The 20,531-nt window shown below is 39.5% G+C and overlaps 2 protein-coding genes across 2 annotated transcripts in view; one reads left to right on the top strand and one right to left on the bottom strand.

Moving 5' to 3' along the window:
* slc30a6 (solute carrier family 30 member 6) overlaps nt 1-13,084 on the bottom strand; it is a 38,570-nt gene extending 25,486 nt beyond the window's left edge. Inside the window, exons 1-4 of the mRNA XM_027024977.3 lie at nt 12,878-13,084; nt 12,422-12,468; nt 9,448-9,534; nt 4,364-4,448 (exon numbers count right to left, since the gene is read on the bottom strand). Of these exons, the coding sequence (XP_026880778.2) occupies nt 4,364-4,448; nt 9,448-9,534; nt 12,422-12,468; nt 12,878-13,058 (400 nt within the window). The 5' untranslated portion in view covers nt 13,059-13,084. The remainder of the gene's footprint in view (nt 1-4,363; nt 4,449-9,447; nt 9,535-12,421; nt 12,469-12,877) is intronic.
* Nucleotides 13,085-14,865: 1,781 nt separating this feature from the next.
* LOC113586671 (sulfotransferase 6B1) lies at nt 14,866-20,281 on the top strand. The gene is made up of 7 exons (XM_027024978.3): nt 14,866-15,108; nt 16,153-16,265; nt 16,766-16,855; nt 17,398-17,524; nt 17,836-17,930; nt 18,007-18,163; nt 19,125-20,281. Exons 1-7 carry the CDS (start codon nt 14,919-14,921, stop codon nt 19,253-19,255), a joined length of 903 nt encoding a protein of 300 aa, XP_026880779.1. The 5' UTR covers nt 14,866-14,918; the 3' UTR covers nt 19,256-20,281.
* Nucleotides 20,282-20,531: the final 250 nt, after the last annotated feature.

Below are 20,531 nucleotides of genomic sequence, written 5' to 3'. Positions count from 1 at the left end.
ACCTTCCTAGGTGACTGTCTCACCATCCTCCCCTTCAAAGGGTGACGGTCCACATCACACTGCTTTCACCTCTGGAGAGTGCTGCTGTGCATGACATTGTCCACACAAGTGCCGTTTCCATCAAGGCTATGCCTATGCCGCTCATCAGGGGTTCTCGCACTGGGCTACACCATCCCCTCACAGCAGGGGAGGGTTCATTATCCTAGGGCATACTCCCCATAGCCTCAATGCCTTGCAACCCCTGACTCCATGTGTAATGAAGGCTGAAGGTAAATGTGAGATCTGATTACTGGACCAAAGAGCCAGCCCTCTGGCATAGCAACCAGAGCATGCATCTAACCTTCCCAAGTGACGGTCTCCTCGTCAGGGGTACTCACACTGGGCTACATTCCCTCACAGCAGGAAAGTGTTCATCAACTTGGGGCTCAGTCCCAATGGCCTCACTGCTATCCCACTTCTAACAGCACGTCATACAGGAGAGATGATACAGGTAGCCGAAATAAATGAGTGGACCAGGCTAGTGTTTTGGCACAGACTCCATTTTGCGATCGGTAGGTGTCAAAATAATTAATAACGTGATTTAATATAAGTTAAGACAATTAAGAAATGAAGAAACCAAATAAGTTAGATGAATAGTTAGGTAAGAAATAGTCCAAAAGTAATCAGATTAGATTATACTTTATTATTTGTATCTCTTTGATGCACCGATTTACACAGATTTCATTCTAGCACTGCTCGCAGTAAACAAAGCAGGTTAATTATTTTTTCCTTAAAGACTATATTTCAGAAAATGCACTTGTAGATAAGCAGTGGGTGTTTATAAGAAGTTGGTTGGCCCTTTCTCTGCCAGCTGAAAAAAAAAAAAATACAGCATGGGCAGCAGCTCAAAGACTTCAATCTTCCTGAACATTCACGGATTACAGATTGTTCCACAAGGTGGGGAAACAAAGAGAAGATGAGTGAAAGGGTTCTGGAGCAAAGTAAGGCGCTGACTCATGTGCCCTCCGCTGACAGGAAATCACGCCACCTAGCAAGACAGAGAGGTGCTAGAGTCAATTCACAAGACGCACTGGTTCTAGGGTCAATTCCCAAGGCACTGCACCCTCCTCAAGAATTTTCTGGTGCTCTTTTTCAGCAGAATTTACAATCTATTCAGAAGTTGGCCATATCAGCATTTCATATCTGAAACCAGTGCTACACCTTTTAAAGATCAAAACACTTGCAGAGTACCCAGAGGGCACAGACCTCACAAAGACCATCAAGTCCAGTCGTTGGATACCTCCAAGAAAAATACAGCAATTCTTCCAACCCTTTCTATATAGATGAAGTCTCCTATCAGTTTGCATAATGGTAAATAATGTATTGGACATCATAACAAAGTTGGACACAATGATGGAAACTTCAAAGATAAATATGTAAAAAAGGCAATATAACCGCTCTTGAAAAAGTGTATAAAAATGTGTGTAAAAAGCTCCTGTGTACCATCAAGCATTCTCCAGAGGGTGTCTCAAATACATGTTATGTTTAACTTGCAATAAAGGACAGGACTAGCTATTCTCAACTAATTCTTGAGTCTGCATCTTCACTTTCTAATTGAATTTACAACTTTAAAGCCAGTAAATTGGGAATTTTAGAATCACAATTGATTGGGATAATGCAATGCTATGATGAACAAACTGTCCAATAGGACACAGCAAAATTATTCCGACAGAATCGCCTCTGATTTAAAACAAAAACAAAACAGGCTTAGTCTTTGCATATCCAAGTATAGGAGTTTAAATCTCATAACAAAAGCTTCACATACTAACAGCAGCTTTAATGGTGCAAAAACAAGTTACAATAATGATTATAATCATTTATTTCATGTGTACAGAAAAGCTGAATAGGGACAATGACAGAAAATCTGTACCAATTTTGTGACCTATCGTATACAGTCACTTTAGTCTGGTTTGGTGCGCCATATCGATTCCAGCTAAAAGAAGTGTTGACAAAAGAAGAATGCGCGTATCGAATTAAAGTGCGTACATTTTCGACAGCTAGTAACTTAATCCAGCCTTCCGATGCAGAATTTGAGCTCGGGGAGCTGACAAGCAAGCGGCGTCCTGTAGACTCATCTGTTTTGCCATTTACATCCTTGAGAGTGTGTGTGTGTGTGGGGGGGGGGGGGGGGGGAGAAATCACTTACACGCTCGCAACGCACAGAGGCCAGCACACTCGCACAAAAGGGGCATGCGATAGAGGAGCACACCATAGCCAGAAAAAACACAGGTACACGAAAAGGCGCAAACAGGCTGCATATGATTATAAAAAGGTCACTTAAATAAATAAATAAATAAAAAACAGAAGAAAACAAAAACTATGTGGGTTTTGCAACAAGTTCACTGAGACAACTGGACTAGTATTCACTGAGAATGTAAACCGTTCACATGCAATAGGACTTATAACGATCGTTAAAGGTGAAGGGTCAGCTGTCTTTCCTGTCCTACACTGACTGAAACGCGCGATAGGACCAACAGTACAGAACTATTAGAAGTTATTCAAGACGCATATGAAATCAGGCCGCTGCAGTAAATACATATACAAGTGACCCCAATATAAAATTAAAAAACGCCAGATGAGGCATGGGTGATGCAAAATGAACAAATTTGATTAGATCTATTGCACATGTTGTAAATAGCCTAAATTAAACAGACAGCTCAAATATGACCCACGAGCAATTGGCACAACAGGCTTAATTTATGCTGGCAGCATGTTCCCACCACTTTCTCAAATGGCTGATTTTGTCCCCACCACTTTTTGAAAGCTTACTTTGAAAATACTAATATTAATTTAATATTAGTTTTAATATTAATTATAATATAATAATTTTAATATAAATATTATTTTAGGTTTTTAATATTAGTATTCTCTACAGGCTCTACAATGTTTGGTTCACTTATTAAATAATCATTTAAATCATCTGATTCCGTTTTAGTGGGTAAAATGAAACTCATATGTTTCTAGTCAAAGAATCAGAAAACGCTTATGCTTATATAATAAGGCATATAATTCAGAGATATACGTGGCATGATTGCGTTCAGATGACAAATGCAGTAGTTGACAGCAGACGAGTAGATGACAATGCACTTTTGTAAGTCGCCCATGATAATAGTCTCTGCTAAATTCTTGAAATGAACAGATAACTGTTCTACAAATATATTTTAAACTATAATAGCTGATAGTTCTCTTGGTGTTCAAAGCAGACAAGATTGAAAAACGTGGCCATAAAACCTCAGTCCTAAACTGAACATGAATTTAAGGGGCTGCTGAATTGAATGCAACACCTGCTCTGTATTCTTGTACCCAGCAACTTTCAAAGCAATTGGCACTAATTGGCAACAATTACTAGAATCATTTTTAATATTCAATGCGCAATATTTTATGTTAAATGCAAAAACAGTTAATGTTAATATCGAAGACTCAAAAAAATAGTAAAGTGCAGACAGTGCAGCACATTATGTTAGCAGTTTGTTTGTAATTCATCTTTTAATGTCTGCAGGAGGTGTAAAGTCATTCAAACAATATTTTCATACCCTGTTGCTGCAACCGGGCCCGGGAAATGAGAAAGAGAATCTTTCCCTCAGTGCCATAAATATTACCGATTCAGTTTGCTGTGTATAAACACCATATGGGAAGTGTACCAACACTTTGCTGTCCTCTGGATTTTTTGTCCTCTGCCTGCAGGAAGGAGCACGGCTTGCTGGTGATGTCAATCCATTCCAAGTATTGATGTTGAGATCGCCTTTCACTGGACAGCTCGATACGTGAGCACGCTGCATTTCCTGTCTATGACGCACCGGTGGTGGTTTTTGCCGTCTCTTTATATTTTGCACTTTTACTCACACACATATACACATGTGCTTGTACACAAAACACACAGCTTTCCTTGACAACTGAATGCAGAAGGATTTTGCTCAAATGGACACGCACAGATGGATGGACACGCGCACAGACAGATGGACACGCACACAGACAGACAGACACACCTTCCCATAACAGCTGTAATGCAGAAGGATTCAAGACAAATGGATTTACTGCTGATTCACTCTATGATCATCGCACAAAACAATCAAGTTAGACTAAACAGAGATTTAATACACCGAAGGACGTGAGTCCCTCTGTCATACTCTAAATTTAGAGCTTAATTCGGGCAAGTAATGAGAGCGCTCATAATATTTATAAACATTTAATCATTGTTTCAGTGGTAAAACTGCAATGACATCTAACTTTACTGTAACTAAGCCTACGACATGCGAGATATAGCACTGTAGGCACCTGATCAACTGTGGAGGAGATAAGAAAGGTCGCGTGGCTGGTTACTCACCCATGCTGTTGGTGGAGTTACACCAGGTCAGCAGGCAGGCCGTGCAGATCACATTCAGTACCCCGAACAGCAGGATCTTCCATGACTGCAACACATTAAAACACACTAGAATAATCACTTAGGGTATCACTCAACAAATGGGGATAATCACTTAATGCCTTCCTCACCACAGTGAAGCTGCAGCCAGTGCATGGAGGCCAAGTGTCTGGCTTGGCTCCGGACTCGGAGCCCGAGGCAGGTGGAGTGAGTGTGTTTGAGCAGAATTCAACAATTCAGAGCTGGAGTGTGGCTGCCCAGTATAAATGAAGAACTGCATTTCACCAAATTACAAATTCTATTTTTTCACTTTTTAAAAATAATTATAGAGATTCAATGCAGATACAATGCATTTTTTTTTTTGGAAGAAATAAGGTATAATATTATGGACACTGTAAGGAGATAAAAGTTGTACTTCAGTCTTCAGAACACATTACGCAAATGGACAAAACTGCTAGCAGGGTTGTGATGTATGAAAAACATTCATTTTTCCACTCATGTGAGGTTAACAGTGCCAGCTTGCCTTTGGCTCACATCAACAAGAGGCCGCTGCTAACTGCTCGAATGCAGAACATCTGAGAAGACAACGTGTCTGTTCCTGAGCCGGCTCTCGGCCTGCTGCTCAACTTCACAGTGTGCTACGGGCACCAGAGCACTGCGAAACTCACCATTACAGGGCTTCATGTTCTGACAACAAGAGGGTGCTCTGTGACAGGCCTGGCCATGGACAGTGATGGGAGCTGAAGTGTGCATGTGGGTAGGCCTGCGGCAGTGTCTGTGCATGTTTGACTGTGTGCAAACAAAGAGACAGAGTGGTACTCGCCTTCAGTCCTCCCACCTCCCCCATGCTGTCTGGAGTCTTGGGGGAGGTTTGTAACAAAAACACTGACCCCACTTGGACAAGCATGGCAGTGCAAGAGAACAGTTAACACATTCGAGCAGAATTCCTTCCTCGACAAAGTAATTCCTCCAATTCCTCTAGCAGGTCTGTAATTTGCACCCTAAAACCCCTCTATCCCATTGGCCTGCGTTTATTTATGTAGCCTGTGTTGAAAATATGTACCATGCATTCTGTTCCTACCTAGGTTTTATGCTACCTAGGGGCTATATGCTTAATGCGCAAGTTGCATAGGGTCCTGCACATTACGCAAGGGCCACTCCTCCTCCTCCTCCTCATGTCAAAGCAGGGGTTGTTGTTTATAACTTCGATGAAAGATAAAGCAGAAGGAAAGGAAAAGAAAGAAAATAACCACCATGAGAGTGAACAGCAGTAAGAAAATTGATTTGCTAGCTTTCAGTGCAACTCTCTCTAGTCTATCTGCCTCAGTAACCTAGCTGGGCAGTACAGCTGCCAACTGCCCCTTACAATATGGAATCTTCCCATTTTGAAAATTACTTTGTTGAGAAAGTCATTGTAAACCCATAGAAACATTAAAAATTGTTTAAAAATGAAGCAAATTTTTCAAAATGCTGTGTGTTTACGGGGTGGTTGGCAGTGGGGTTGTGTCACATTGAAAGTGACACTTCCCAGTAGGATTGCATCTCTTGGTCTGTTTGTCTTGCTTGCTAGTCAGTCACTTCCAGGGCTGCTGTGTGGCTCTGCAACTTGGAAAAACAACCTTGTTGCGCATGAACATGTGGTCATATGCATGTGCACAAAATGAAATATGTGCCCTTGCTTAGCGCAACAGGAGGGCTAAGACAGCTTTACCAAACTCTGATGGGTGTCCTCATGGAAAACACTACTGTGTTGCTTTCAGTTTTTTTTTCTAACAAGCATTGCAGTCATTCCCAAGGTTTCAAACTGCTTTGAAGATAAAGGATGGTGTGCTGTTGTAGGCTAATGGGGGCATTAGATAAACTTAAATCAGTAAGCTCTTCTCTCTACAAGCTGTCTTTATTCAATATCAACACGTAATTATTGTTGTAATCAATAAAACAAACTATATAATGACAGAATGAAAAAATGTCTGATTAGAAAATAGAAATGGTAAATAGAAAACAATACAAATATATTTTAAACCAATGGTTTTGACAAATGCAGTACTAAAACCTTGTGTAATTCTCTTTCTTTTCACTTAATGCACAGGGCCAAGGCTTTGACCTCTTATACGGGGCATGAATCTGAGGGGCAGCTGACTTGAACACAACACAGTGTGCATTCTTGTCCCCCAGCATGTTTCAAAGCAAAGCTACATCCATGAAAAGTCATAATTCATGCTGCTGATGAGATGTGGTAATTTTGTTAGACTACATTTATAAAATTGTTGTTTGTTAACTGCAAATTAAGAAGTTACTTTCATGCTGTATTTAATGTAATATCAAACAGGGCACTTTAACTTTGGTTAGATAAAAACTGCTTTAATGTGATAGTCATTTTCTTCAGTTATATATTTATTAGAAGTCCTAAAATAGGCCTACAGTGCTCAGTGCATGAGTGTGCACATGACCAGGATGGTTCAGGCCTGTGCCCCATTTCTAACCTTAAAAAAGCCTGAGATGATAAAACTTTGCAACCGAGTGCTACAGTTTATAACAGAAGCATCTTATGCAAAATTTGAAATTAACGCATTCCTGACATGTAATCATTTTTAATCTATGTACTCCAACAAGATATAATTCAACCTCAGGTTCAGTATGGAGAACTTCGTTCTCACTGATGACAAAAAACATTTTGTATCTATATGGGAAAGGGACACATTTATAAGGACATCTTTTACGCATCTGCTGAGTTGTCCGTGAGTCTGCACTGAGAAAATGCTGGAGCTTGTTAGTGGCCATATTCGTGTTATTTTAATGTATGTATTTAACAGATTACATCATTAAAGTAATGTTCCCAGCCCTGTCTGTCACTTCCACATCCCTTAGTGCTGGGAAAGTACATACACAGCACTGGGCAAAAGTGTTAAGCCACCTCAGAAATTCTAAGCTATTCATCTAAGCAGAATGTTTTTTATTTGCATCTAAAAGACATTTAAAAATACTAAATGCTAATAAAAAACAATATATTAAAAGGCAACAATATTTTTGTTTTCAAAAAAAGGTTGTTATCTTCTAAGATGTATAAGAAGAAAACCAGTTTCAGTTCCCTCTCTAAGTGAGAGTCGCACATATGTTGATGTATCCTTCATATGTTGATGTATTCATACACACTGAAACAAAACTATGTCCTACTGATGGAAAATTTAATGACTGGGCAGAACACCCCACAAATGACCAAATCTCGGCAGCTTCACATAGAAAAGAACAGAAAATAATTATGGAAGAATCCACAGGACCACGTTTTTTTTTTTACTACACTGATGAACAACTGTAAACATAATATTCTTGGGTGACCTAAGAAGGTGTAAACACTTCCTATTGCCCAGGGTCTGCGGTCAGACGAGTCACAATAAAAATGCTTAAACTTTTTTTAACCTTTCTTAATTTTATGAAATCTCCAGAGCATCTTACACTTTACTCGCATTCACAAACTTTCTAACATCGCATGACAGATCCTGAGCCCATTTTTGTCGGGCACTGAACCAATAGCTTCAACTCAGATTTTGTTGGAATTCGCCAACTATAACATTAACGTTACCACCACATCACAGCACTTCACATCTTTCTAGAATGCCAAGCATTTCTTCACAGTGCGCCATGTTGCCCGAGTTACTAAAATACAGCTTTACTGTTATTGACACGGCTTTAAAAAATGGTATGGTATATATTTGTGTGGTAATATAATTTTTAAACTTCTGGCCATAAATTCTTAGTTTTGGCCACAAGCCTCATGGTTGTACAAATTTATACATTAATCTACTCTGGGCCCCAAGACATTTGCAATTTACACCAGATTATACCTCTGTAGCCATTAGACATTTTATGCTTGTATAACACTATTGTAGGTTCTGTGACTTTATTATATAAAAGCTGCCCATGTTTAGGTACCAGGTAAAGAGAGAGCCAGAACATTTAAATGCACATTCCATTGTGTCACACACAGAAGCTGGATGGAGAGCAAAGGTCTGGCTCCAGTACTTCTAGAACATGAGCACAGTGAGAAAGGTCATTTAAGGTCATTAAATGTTGCTTATGTTTCAGTAAAGCAATGTTGTGGTCACCCATGTCTGGGATTTAAGCAGGTTTGTGGGTGCCCTCACAGTCACCATAATGCTTTATGTGTAGTCAGGCAATGCTATGAAAAGAACAAAGCCTATGAAGACTAGTGACAGTTAATGCAGGCCTACTTTCTGGGTTATGGCAGACTTCCTAACTGAGGCATGACAGGAAGCATTTAATGTATGAGCCCAATCTTCAGGCATATACAGCCTTATAGGACATTAAATTATATAAAGCCTTATAGGAAACTAAACTATAAACTAAACCCAGCTCTAAAGTTAAGTTTGAGCGCAATGCACATATTAGTGAATATATGCAGATACTCTGGGGTAACCACCACCCTCAACTTCAGTTTTAATATAAGGTGACCCAACATGGTGTCACAGACCTGAGTCCAGAAATGCCACATAAGAGGAGCACTTTTATAGCTCAACACCAGTGAAAACAAGCAAGATGGTGTGAATCTCCAAGAGTTCGGCAACATGTTTGTAAGGCTTTTAACCTTAACTGATCCCAACCACCTAAAAGCTTCCACTAGCAGATGCCCCTTGAACATTCCCTCATCATTTTCATATAATCCAATAAAGGATTGTTGGGTAAAATGGGACCCTTGTGTCAGCCAAAACCAGATTAGAATCCAGACAACCCTATCCAACACCCTGTGGTCTAATCCAGACGTCTATTGCTATGCTATCCCATGTCCTGAGTATTAAATCATCCACCCAGCATTAAATCCTCAAAAAAGCCACTTCAGTTATGGCAGGTTACCTAAAGAACAATGATGCCTTTTGAGAAAAAGGCCTGAGGTCAAAGGACTAAATCAAACAATTAGCATTTAGAGTGGTTTAGCTACATACGAATTAAACTGCTTATAGACTACACATGAATAAAAGCCTAAATGACTTACAAGGTCAGATGGTAGGGACATAACTGAACAAGACACTTACCCGTCTGTCTGAGGAAACTAAATTGAACTCTTGAATGAACTTGCCCAAGATGGACTTGTGTGTCTTGCGAAAGGGGTGAATGGTGCCCTACAAAAGCATGAAAAAAAGTTGAGATGAACAGAATTCACAGAGTGCTAAAATACTGGCAGTATTTAGACAATATATTGCATGGGTGACAATGTAAAGCTTCCCTCAGTTTCAACATAGCACTGAAGGCAGCACACACACACACTTCAGGGAAAACACTGCACACTCAAATATGCTATGGCACAGGTTCAGTTGCAACAGACATTTCAATTCAGGTAAATAAATTCACGGTCAAACCCAGAACTAGGAGCCAGGTCTGAAATCTTATAAGTCAAAGTCAAATGTATTTATACAGCACTATTTACAACATGTCTCATCACAAAACAGCTTTACACATGTTTTGGTCCAGATCCCTAATGAGCAAACCAGTGGAGACGGTGGAAAGCAAACCCCACCCCCCGGGCTGAATTAAGGAAGACACTTTGGAAGGAACAAGTCTCAAGAGGGAACCCATCCTCCTTGGGCTACCCAGCCTATAAACAGTCCATGCTTTTATTAAATTTAGTCAAGGTATCCAGTTCAGTACAGGTGTGGGAGTCTCAGCTACTCTGGAGGGTCTAGAGTGGGTGAGCTGTTTCTGCATCCAATGGATTAGGAGTGGCTGAATAAAGTCCTACATCATGATTATGAACTTACAAACTGCATATTTGTTTGGGTTTTCATACATGCCACACTAACATTAAAGTGTGTTAGAGCAGGGAAAACAAATGTATAAGGAAACCCCTGGGATTGGTCCATTGGTCTGTCATTACTCTGTGTGTGGCATACATTTTTTTAAATTAGCAATTAATATGATTAATTATTCAACAAACTCATGAAGACAGGAGTCATTTAATTGTTTGTTTATGAAAATGATTGATTTTATTTCATTAACTCAACTAAACTAAAACATACACCCACAGTGTATTGTGTGCTGTATGCTTACATTTATATGGCGACATCTGTCATATCTAAATTCGGTTGTTAGATATGTTGTAGTTTCTACAACTTCATTACTTGGCAAATGCTCGATACTAAGGGTGTGTTCAGAGTTTTAGTTCCATCAAGATGAACCCTGGTGCGATTGCATTGCTAGAAGTGAGATTGCTGCCTTTCAAACTCTGGTGCGCAGCATACAAACAACCAAGCAGGTTGGTCTTTGTCAGCTTCCAAACTAATTCTGGTGCAGTTAGTTTGAACTACAAACAAAAGACCAAACGCAGGACATGATGTCACAAGATGCGACCCTAAACATCGTGTGAGAGATCAGAGTGGTGCTGAAAATGAGCAGAGGGCAAACTCAGAGCACTGAGGAGGTAAAAGGCCATAGTACCATTTGGTCCAACCTTTAGCATCTATACTACAATGGGAAAAAAAAAAAATGCATTTTATGCATAATAAAAACAAAAAGTATTCAAAATGCCCTTTGCCAGTAAAATACCACCTCACATCTAAAAACCCCACAAGCACATCTAGTCCAATGATCTAGTTCTGTTGACATTATTTTAGTAAAACATAAGTCATAAAAACTGTCAAATCAGGACGTGATTGAGCCATAAGACTTTTGTTTACATCATAGTTTTGATAGTAAATATGCCAGTGTAAACACTAAGCAAATCAAGACTAAAAAGCAAGAATGTACGATTTTTTTGCTTTGGTCTGGAACAATTGAATCTAACTACAAATATAACATGGTCCAAGTGTACCATGAATACATATCTGAAGCATATAGATCATAAATACAAATAAGGCAACAATTGCAATTTTGGTCAGCACAATTACAATAAAATATTTTTAACCAAATCGTTTCTAGCCCCAAGCAATAGCACATTGCTGATGCCAATGTACATGCTCTCATTTCTATTTAATAAAGGCAATTGGCCTCATAGAAAATCTAGGCCTGAATACTAATCAATCATTCATATTAAAGAAAACCTTACAAAGTCATAATTATATGGAATTATTGCACCGGAGTGACAATATTCGTCATCACAGAAGATTTATCATATAAGCTTTACAAAAAGATTATCTACAGACAAATCACAAATTTGTCCTATAATACTCTACTGCACATATGCTCAAAGTTTCCTTCCTCTGTGGAAGTAACTTTTGGTTATAGAAAAAATGAACATCAAAACAAAAAATAAAGTTTTAAAGAGTTCAGTCTCATCCAATAAACTGCTGGTCTTCATAAATCAGAAAAATGCATTGTGGATGTTTTCATCAACAAAACAAAAACAAAAAGACACCACAAACTCAGCTGTCAGATAGAAAGCAGTGAGTAGGAAATGTTGACATTTTCAACATTTAAACTGATTAGACCCACAACACTGATTTAAGGAACAGAAATTCCTAACAGCATCCCAAATGCAGGAGCCTACATATGCCATGTAATTAAAGCAGGAACTATGACATCAAGGTCAACAACCTCACTACTGTCTGGAGAAATACGTAGTGACAATTATTTCACTATGGACCTGAAAGTGGGGTCAGTTCACTTTTGAACATAGCTCTCATGGTTTTCAACTACAACTAAACCACCCTTGTATCAAAATGAATTAAAAAAAATTTTTTTACCAACTCTTAGTACCTTTCTCGCCTGTAGTTTAAGAATATATTTCACACTTTGGATTGTGTTGACTTTTTGTAAATTACACAAAATAGGGACTGAGGGTGAACTGAGTCCGTGCTTCTCAACCCAGTCCTCGGGACTTACCGAAAACACCACATTTTTGTTTTTTTGAACAAAATCACTGAACACTTTTTACAGGTGTACTGTGAGCTGGGCTGGAGCAGAACTGTGATCAAGGAACACACAACATAGATGTGTTACACTGAACTGTGATGCTCCATTTGTTTTCGAGCTAGGTGGTAAACTGAAGGGAACCCCATCTTATAAACAACTTACCAGAACGTAAGTATCTGTCTCTTGTTTCTTTCTGTGTATCGTTGTGTCTGTAAGAAGATGCAGAAAATACAACTTAGCCATCAACGCAACTCAAAATGCAGAATTACATCTGATTTGAATGGGCTGGTCTGATTATTTGCATCGTATCGCTGACTTGTAACGAGTTTACTGGACCAGGTAGTATGCAAAAGAGGCAAGTAAACTGTCTGTTGGTACCATAAGAGAGATGCCCTGTAAATAATGTAAGTAAATTTATCTAGCTAGATAACGATTCGTGACACTTACTAGAACGGTCTTATATATGACAGGCCACGTTTATAGCTAGAGGGTTCGATAGGTAGAGATTGATAACGTTGGCAAGCTAGCGTTAGATATGACTGCGAGCTAACGTTAGCTAGTGAGACTGCTTAGCAGTTAGCTAAGCTAGCTAAAGTAGTGTAGAGAATGCAACGATACCCGAGTCCTTGAAGTTGATAACGTCCACTGCAACCATGTCAGGCTTGTCAATGGGCCCAACTTTCCTCTCGGTAACACCAGACGGTACCACGTCTGGCTTCGGGCCCAGTTTTCTCGAATAATAATCAGAAACATGGTATGTTAGCCCCAATGGAGACGTGGACATACCGTCCATCGCCATTTTGGAGTTCTGCTTCTCCTTTTTCCCGTGATTGGCAGGTAACATTAAAGGTGCATTACTGCCATCTACTGTTATTGGACTCCGCATGTGATATAACATCAGTTTCATATAACATTTTTTCCCCTGTATATTAGATTAAAAAAATCTTTCTGACATGTTCCATTTTCTATAGCATGTAGTTTACATCATGATATTAAGATGGGGTCCCTCCTGCTCATGTAAACTGAATGCCTGAATTTCTCTGCCGTTCTCTGCCTTTCTCTGCCCTAATTTGTGAGCACCACCTTCCGCCCTCCCATTCCTCCCAGGGCCCGTGAACATTCTATATTCAAGTGAAACAAATAGTCTTATGATCTAGATTATCATAATCATTGTTGGAATGAAGCAGTCTGCCCTACGAGCACACCTTTTTTTTCGCAGCATGTTAAATCCAGTTTTTTCCCCCACCCAATGCCATGGTAAATGGCAATATATATTGGAGCATTATCACTATGTAAAACACACTGGAACAAGATCTCACAACTTGCTTTTCTTGTTTCACATTCACTCCTGCAACAGGTGAAGTAAATCTGTCTATGCTGCAAAGAAGAGTCAGTGAATAAATATTAATCTGCATACTGGGGGGGTGCTCAAGTCACCCCCCACCCCATGTAATATTTATACAACACAGAAAGAAATGATGAACCATTTTCTCTTACTAGTAAGGGCTCTTTCCAATTAGATTACTCTTTGTGGCACTGTTAAAAGTTACCACTAGATGTCACCTTAATACTGAAAACTGATTAGATGGTCATTCATTCAACATTAGCAGGGCACAATTTTTTATATATAGAACAATTCTTAACAGTAAAATCTGACAAAGTAATTTTAACTGAAGTGTACTGGCTGTGAACTGGAGTTGCATGACAACCAACCAATATTAGGGGAAATGTCATTAGAATTGTACCATCGACTGTAAATAATTAAAATGCAAAAAATAAGAGAAAAATCTGCTATGATGAAACAACTAATTGTAAATAAGAGGCCAGGGACCACAGAACTTTGTTTTATGTGGCACCGCATGTGTTTCAGTAAATGGAAGCATGCCAAGAGACAGAAAGCGAGAGACAGAGAAGGATGCCTATGCCATTTCTATGGTCATGAATGGTGGCATTGTAATGCAACTGTTCAGCAAGTGACATTGAGAAACTGCAAGATGGGGTGACTGAGTTTGAATGGGTATGGCCTTTGGGCCTTTTCATCCCTGGTTCCTGTAAGAAAATGTTGCTCATGCTATCAAACCCAACACAGACCATGTTACATGATGAGTCCCATATAAACACAAAACTCTGGTTTCATGCTACCTTAGAAAGACCAGTAATACATAGAGAAAATGGAACCAGAGCAAGACAATGAGAAACAACTATGACCCATTCACTTCTATCTCACAAACACATTTTTCTCTCTTCTTCTCACTCTTCAATAAATAGATGTTACTTTTATGATGCTACACAGCTCATTAGCATTGCAGAGGCTTCTGTGTGGCCCTGAAGCACGTGCATTTTATCAGTCAGTCAATCATCGTCTCAGCTTGAAACCAGTTTGTCCAAACGCCCCCCAGCCACAGAATAAGGAAACTTGCGCTTCTCACGCTAGTTCCCCCATGAAGTGGGAGGGACCTACCTCTCTCTCCTTCCTCCTCCTACTGACTACTGTTGCCACACACCCAGTTCCACACAGGCCCTGGCGCTCACCCAGACCCACTTGATGTGTGCACGGTACACAGCCAGCTGCACAAACACGGAGGGAGAGGTGAGGAGAAGAGCAGGGAACGCCGACACGTGAGACTTAGTGCAGGGGCCCCCAGGACAGGACGCAAAGATGAGTGTGATCCCAGACAGGGTCAAGGCAATGATGGACCAGTCCAAGACCATGAAGGAGGAGGACAAACTCTATAGATACAACGGCGTCCTCTTTCCCGTGCTTATAAGCCCAGAGGAGAACCTCAGGGCCCTGGAGAACATGGAGGCCAGGGACAATGATGTAATGCTCGTGGCCTATCCAAAATGCGGTGAGTGCTAAAGAAACGCCGTATGCCAGTGCAGAGTCAAACCTGGTCAGACTGAAGCTAAGAGGTAGTGTGAGTTTCTGTAGTCTTTATAGAAGAATGAAGGCAGAAGTGATTTAACATTTTGACACAGTATGTTTTTCCTTTTTAATTTTTTTTTTTTTTTTTTTTTTTGAAATTTCGGGAATTTCACAATGGAATATTTCAGAATAATTTTTAAAAAATCTTTGAAAATGCCCAAGGCATGCTACAAAGTTAGTTTATTAATGATTTAATATTATTCATTTAATCCCTCCCTCAAAATACCAAAAGACAAACACAATAACTATCTTTCATGAATAAATGACTAAGATGTATTGCATTATAAGCAGTACACACTTCACTGTTCTTAACAATGCAGCATCCTGAAAGGCTGTCATAGTCATTTGCATAAGATGCTTTGTTATTGCCCTTTAAGCCATCTAAACAAAAACCTTCCTAACACAAATCTACTATTAAATGGCTCTGCCAAGTCCTTGCCTCAGTCTCAGTTGAGTCTGCATCTGCCCATTTTTGCATTAGGGACTGTTTTGTCAGCTTGAGGAATGGGTTCTGTGTGCTGGGGCTCCTGACTGCTGCTTCTCCCTCCAACTTCACAGTATAGAGATGACAGATAAGAGCCAGTGGGGAATGTCAAATCAAATTAAACACGGGCCCCCTCAGCACAGCAAGCTCAAGTGGGCCCCTCAGACATGGGGCTTGGCACAGGGGGATACAGTGTTTGACTGACCCTCCGCTCGCCCCCCCTTCTGGAAGATGGGGACCTGCTGTGGTGGAGTCCCCTGCTCCCTTTAACTATAACAGATGTCAAGCTCGTTTTATCTGTACCACCCCCAAACCCCGGCCCCGACCCCAACCCCGGTCCCAAACACAGTTGACGCTATGCACAGCCACCTGTGGAGGAGAGTAAACAGCAAAGGCCTGTGTTTTTTCTGTGGGGGCTGGTGGCCTCGCTAACTGTGTAACAAGGCAAGAAACTGGATGGTGATGGTTCCCAAACTGCCACAGGTTTCAACTGGATGCTCTCAGTCCTGCACAAAATCATGTCCCCTCCCACCGGAGAGAAAGTGGAGTTCAGTTTCCCTCCTCTATTGGAATTCTTTGGCCCACAATTGCTGCAGGTATGAAAGTTATGATTTTTTGTTTGTTTGTTTGTTTGTTTTTTTACAGCTGTAAGGGCAAATTCTGGCCACCTGTGACATGGTGATAGTCAAAATGGCACATTCACTATTGAGTAACTTTGTACATTGAAAGCAATTCCTGGACTGGAAGTGTTAAGTGCAGATGGTAGATAATATCAAATAAACACATGTGCCTCTCCTGCTATTCATGTGTTATTTTTGGCTCAGTCACATGTGCTTCAGCCAAACTGACGTTCAGCTGTCTTTGAAGGTTCACACATAAGACAAAGCCACTGGCAACATAAAACTGGAATTATAGGTGTGGTACATTGGGGTACATAAGGCCTTCACAGTCACTTCCCAACCAGCAAAAACAAACAAACACAAAACTTAACACAAAAAAGAGTCAAATAAGGACTATGTCTTGGTCACTGAGATGTATGATGAGGTGTGTGGGCACTCACTTTCTACCTACATGTGTGTCTGCTATACCTTCCCAGACTCTCCCCCAGGTCCCTGCTCCAAGATTATTGGGGACCCACCTGCATCCTGATATAATCCCACCCTCCTTCTTTAACAAGAAAACCAAGGTTTGTGTTTGCATGTCAGTTTGATATATAAACAAATTTAATCAATGTTTTACCATATGCTATAAATTAGTCAGTGAAGTCTTGAAACCATTTTTTGGTCAAAAATTTCTATATTGATTTCGCCTATATAATCAAATACTACAATGTCTTATGTAAGGCGCCAATTTCCTGTACAGCTTGCAAGTTCACTTTGACCCTGGGTAATAGCACAAGGTGTTTCATATGAAACACGTAAAAAAGCTGCATACTAATGCAGTAAAAAGGTGTTAAAGCATTTGCCCTTTCAATAAAACTGCAGGGCAATATTTGTTTTCTTGTGCATGGGCTCAGTTTTGTTGCATGACTAGTCTTTTAGATCAGAGTGGACTGGATAATACATGTTGAGGAAAAAAGTTTTTTCTCTGTAAATTCATAGGTATAGCATTGCACCATTTCTGCAAACAAAACAAAATAAAACAACATGAAACAAAACCCCTGTCAGGCATGATTGTTCTGATGGCTCTTGTTTGTTTAATATGCACACTTTTTGGTTTTCGTTCTAGATGCTGGTAGTTTTCCGTAACCCAAAGGACACAGCGGTTTCATATTATCACTTCTCAAATGGCAATCCCATTTTGGCAGCAGCCGAATCCTGGGATAAGTACTGTGCCGACTTTATCAACGGTGACGGTACAAAGGCAAAATTATCTGTACACTTCGAAATGAACCATTGTATTAGAACAGACTTTACTACCCCAGCAGGTAGACACTTACCAGAATAGTTGTTTTTTGTACTGGAAAAGGTCTGAAGAGAAAAACAACACAATTTTTTTGGCAAAATAAGATTTTGTTATTAAATCATTACAAAAGTGCAAGTTTAGAGATTATTCAAGTGCCTTTTGAAGAGGTGGGTCTTCAGTCTACATTTCAAGACAGCACGGGACTCAGCTACATGCACAGACTAGTTCATTTAATCACCTGGACACTTTCTCTCTCCTCAGTTCCATGGGGCTCCTATTTCGATCATGCTCTGGCCTGGGAGAAGCACATTGATGACTGCAACATGATGATCATCACGTACGAGGATCTTAAGGAGGTATGTACTTATCCTCTCACTGATGCCACAAATATGAGCGAGGCTTTGAAGTGATTCGTGTCTCCTCCTCCATCAGGACTTGAGAGGAGGCATCAGGAAGGTGGCAGAGTTCTTTGGCTTTGACTTAACCAACACACGGATCGCCACCATCGCTGAGGACAGCACATTCAGTGTCATGAAGAAGGGCTCCAAGGACTCTCATGGCAAGATGGGTCATGTCTTGTTCAGGAAAGGTGGGCTGTCCTAGCCAGTCCACGAAAGGTGGGCTGTCCTAGCCTGTCCAGGAAAGGTGGCTCAATCATGAGTGATGTCTGAAGTACAGATCATGTGCGGTGATACTGTCCTTACAATACAGCCCATATATTTGGGCTGGGTTTCTCAAAAGCATTGTAAAACAAGGATCATCTTTAAGTGGTAGAGCAACTGTTACACTGGACTCTCTCTCTCTCTCTCTCTCTCTCTCTCTCTCTCTCTCTCTCTCTCTCTCTCTCTCTCTCTCTCTCTCTCTCATTTATTCTTAGATATTCCTAACACTACAGTGATTCTGGGAAATGGGGTCCTGTTCATGTGTCTTGGCATTATTAACCCATTAACAAATCTTTACATTAAACAACAGTACACCAGAAAGCAAGTCCGTGATTTCTTGCTTTATAAGACCCTCTGGGGAAACTGGATCTACCCCTATAATATAACAACAGCTTCTATCAATGTTTACATGTCAAAGACTCATTTTACTAGCTGTGGATATCTCTTGTTTACGAAAAGCATTCTTCATTTTTATGGTGGGTGACTTTTGTGGTATGTAGTCAAAGGTCAAGATACAATGGGAAAGAGTTAATGTGGGCAAGGTAAATCAGTGATTCAGAGAAAAATCTTTTGCACATGCAAACCTTTTTTTCTGTTAAGTCCTTCCTATAGACACTTTTTTTGTTTGGAAATAAGGAAACTAAATGCTATCTAATGGTAAAATATGACAGTATAATATATAGCTAGAAAATGACACTAAATTGTGTATATTTATGCTTAATGTAAGAAATTTTAAAATAGAAGACAAAGAGTGTAGTTCTTTACATTAATATTTCTATTTTCCCCATTTAGTCTTTTTTTCAGTATTATTATGGGTGCAGATTGGCTATGAGCCAGATTCAGCAACACAACACAAAGTGATGTATGATATGCCCCTTGTCCTTTCAGGTGAGATCGGGGACTGGAGGAATCATTTCAGCCAGGCCCAGAGTGAGCAAATGGATGCTGCCTTCGAGAAGCACCTTGCAGGGACAAAACTTGGATCCAAGCTTAAGTATGACATCTACTGCAAGTGGTGAGGAGCCAACCGGAACTGCTGGAAGGAATCTCTAGAGCATTGGGGAACTAGAATTGTTCATGCTGAAGAAACACCAAATGAAGAAGTTCTTGTCTGACTTTTTTTTGTTTCTGTGTTTGTATGTTCCAGAGACACAGTGTCATTGCATGATATGCCAAAGCCTATCCATCTCTGATAATGTAACTGCAGTCCGAACTATCACTACAGTGAGTTATGAAAAGCAACTCACTAAGGTACTTGATTCAACCCAGGGCATTTTTATAAAACTGTGAGAAAACCAGAAACATTCTTGAAATGAAGACTCTTATGGCAGATGAAATAATTGTTTTATTTTTAATCAATTGCTTGTTTTTTATACAGTTAAAATGACTTTTAGCTTTTAATGTTTTACATAGTATTTTAAACTAAAACAAGAATATGAAGTACTCTTCATAAGGGGCAGCATATAATCTTATGATCAACACTTTTTGCATACGTGTGGCAACTGGCAAATATGTTCAAATAGGTCCAGATAATTATTCTCAACCTATTTATGTTGTGTTGAGAAAACCAATCAGTTTGATATATTTATGATTGTTTTTAGGGCTATAAATGTAATGCAACTGATAAGGATTAATGTCAGAAGAAATAAAAAGAAAATGAATATAAAACGTGCCATACAAAGCACTTAAAAATACCTTTTTACAGTTAATTATAAATCTTGCTCTTTTCAGTAGCAGCACCACAAATTAATCTAGCAGTCACTAAAAAAAGAAATTTCAGAATGTTGAGAGGTTTTATTTGTTTAACTTACATGTAGCACATTTTTAGTCTCAATTAACATGTCTTGCATTTACTTTTTAATTTTTATCCTCTCTTATATGTAAAGGTTTGTGATTAAGTCTTAGATAGCCAGGCATTGTTTAAGGACATTTAAAGCATGTAATCTATGGCTAATGCTTCTTTTTCCCATTAATTTAGGTTAGAAGACTGGGTTCATGCTTTTTAAAATTGCATAAATGATTTAGACCAAGGTACCCATGTAAAAGAAAAAAGAAACTTCAGTACAGACCTTCATATATATATATATATATATATATATATATATATATATATATATATATATATAGTGCAGATTAGTATGTACAAATTTAAATAAACAAATAAATCTTAAAAATACCATTTGGTTTATCTAAAAATGTCCTGTAGAATTTCAAAATATGTGACTGGAATGCACATAAATGCGCCACATCTGGCAGAACTGGTTTATGGTTCCTTTATCCAGCTGCATGTGTGAC

This window comes from Electrophorus electricus, chromosome 5 (genome assembly GCF_041902795.1).
Source record: "Electrophorus electricus isolate QZ-2024a chromosome 5, ASM4190279v1, whole genome shotgun sequence".
NCBI lineage: Eukaryota > Metazoa > Chordata > Actinopteri > Gymnotiformes > Gymnotidae > Electrophorus > Electrophorus electricus.
Note: the sequence above shows the minus strand (reverse complement) of the source record. Positions and strands in the feature narration are given on the sequence as shown.

Coding starts and splice junctions, on each gene's coding strand:
- LOC113586671 (XM_027024978.3), top strand. CDS start 14,919: ATGAGTGTGATCCCAGACAGGGTCAAGGCAATGATGGACCAGTCCAAG. Junction 15,109..16,152: donor CGTGGCCTATCCAAAATGCG/GTGAGTGCTAAA, acceptor AAACTGCCACAG/GTTTCAACTGGATGCTCTCA. Junction 18,164..19,124: donor TCATGTCTTGTTCAGGAAAG/GTGGGCTGTCCT, acceptor TTGTCCTTTCAG/GTGAGATCGGGGACTGGAGG.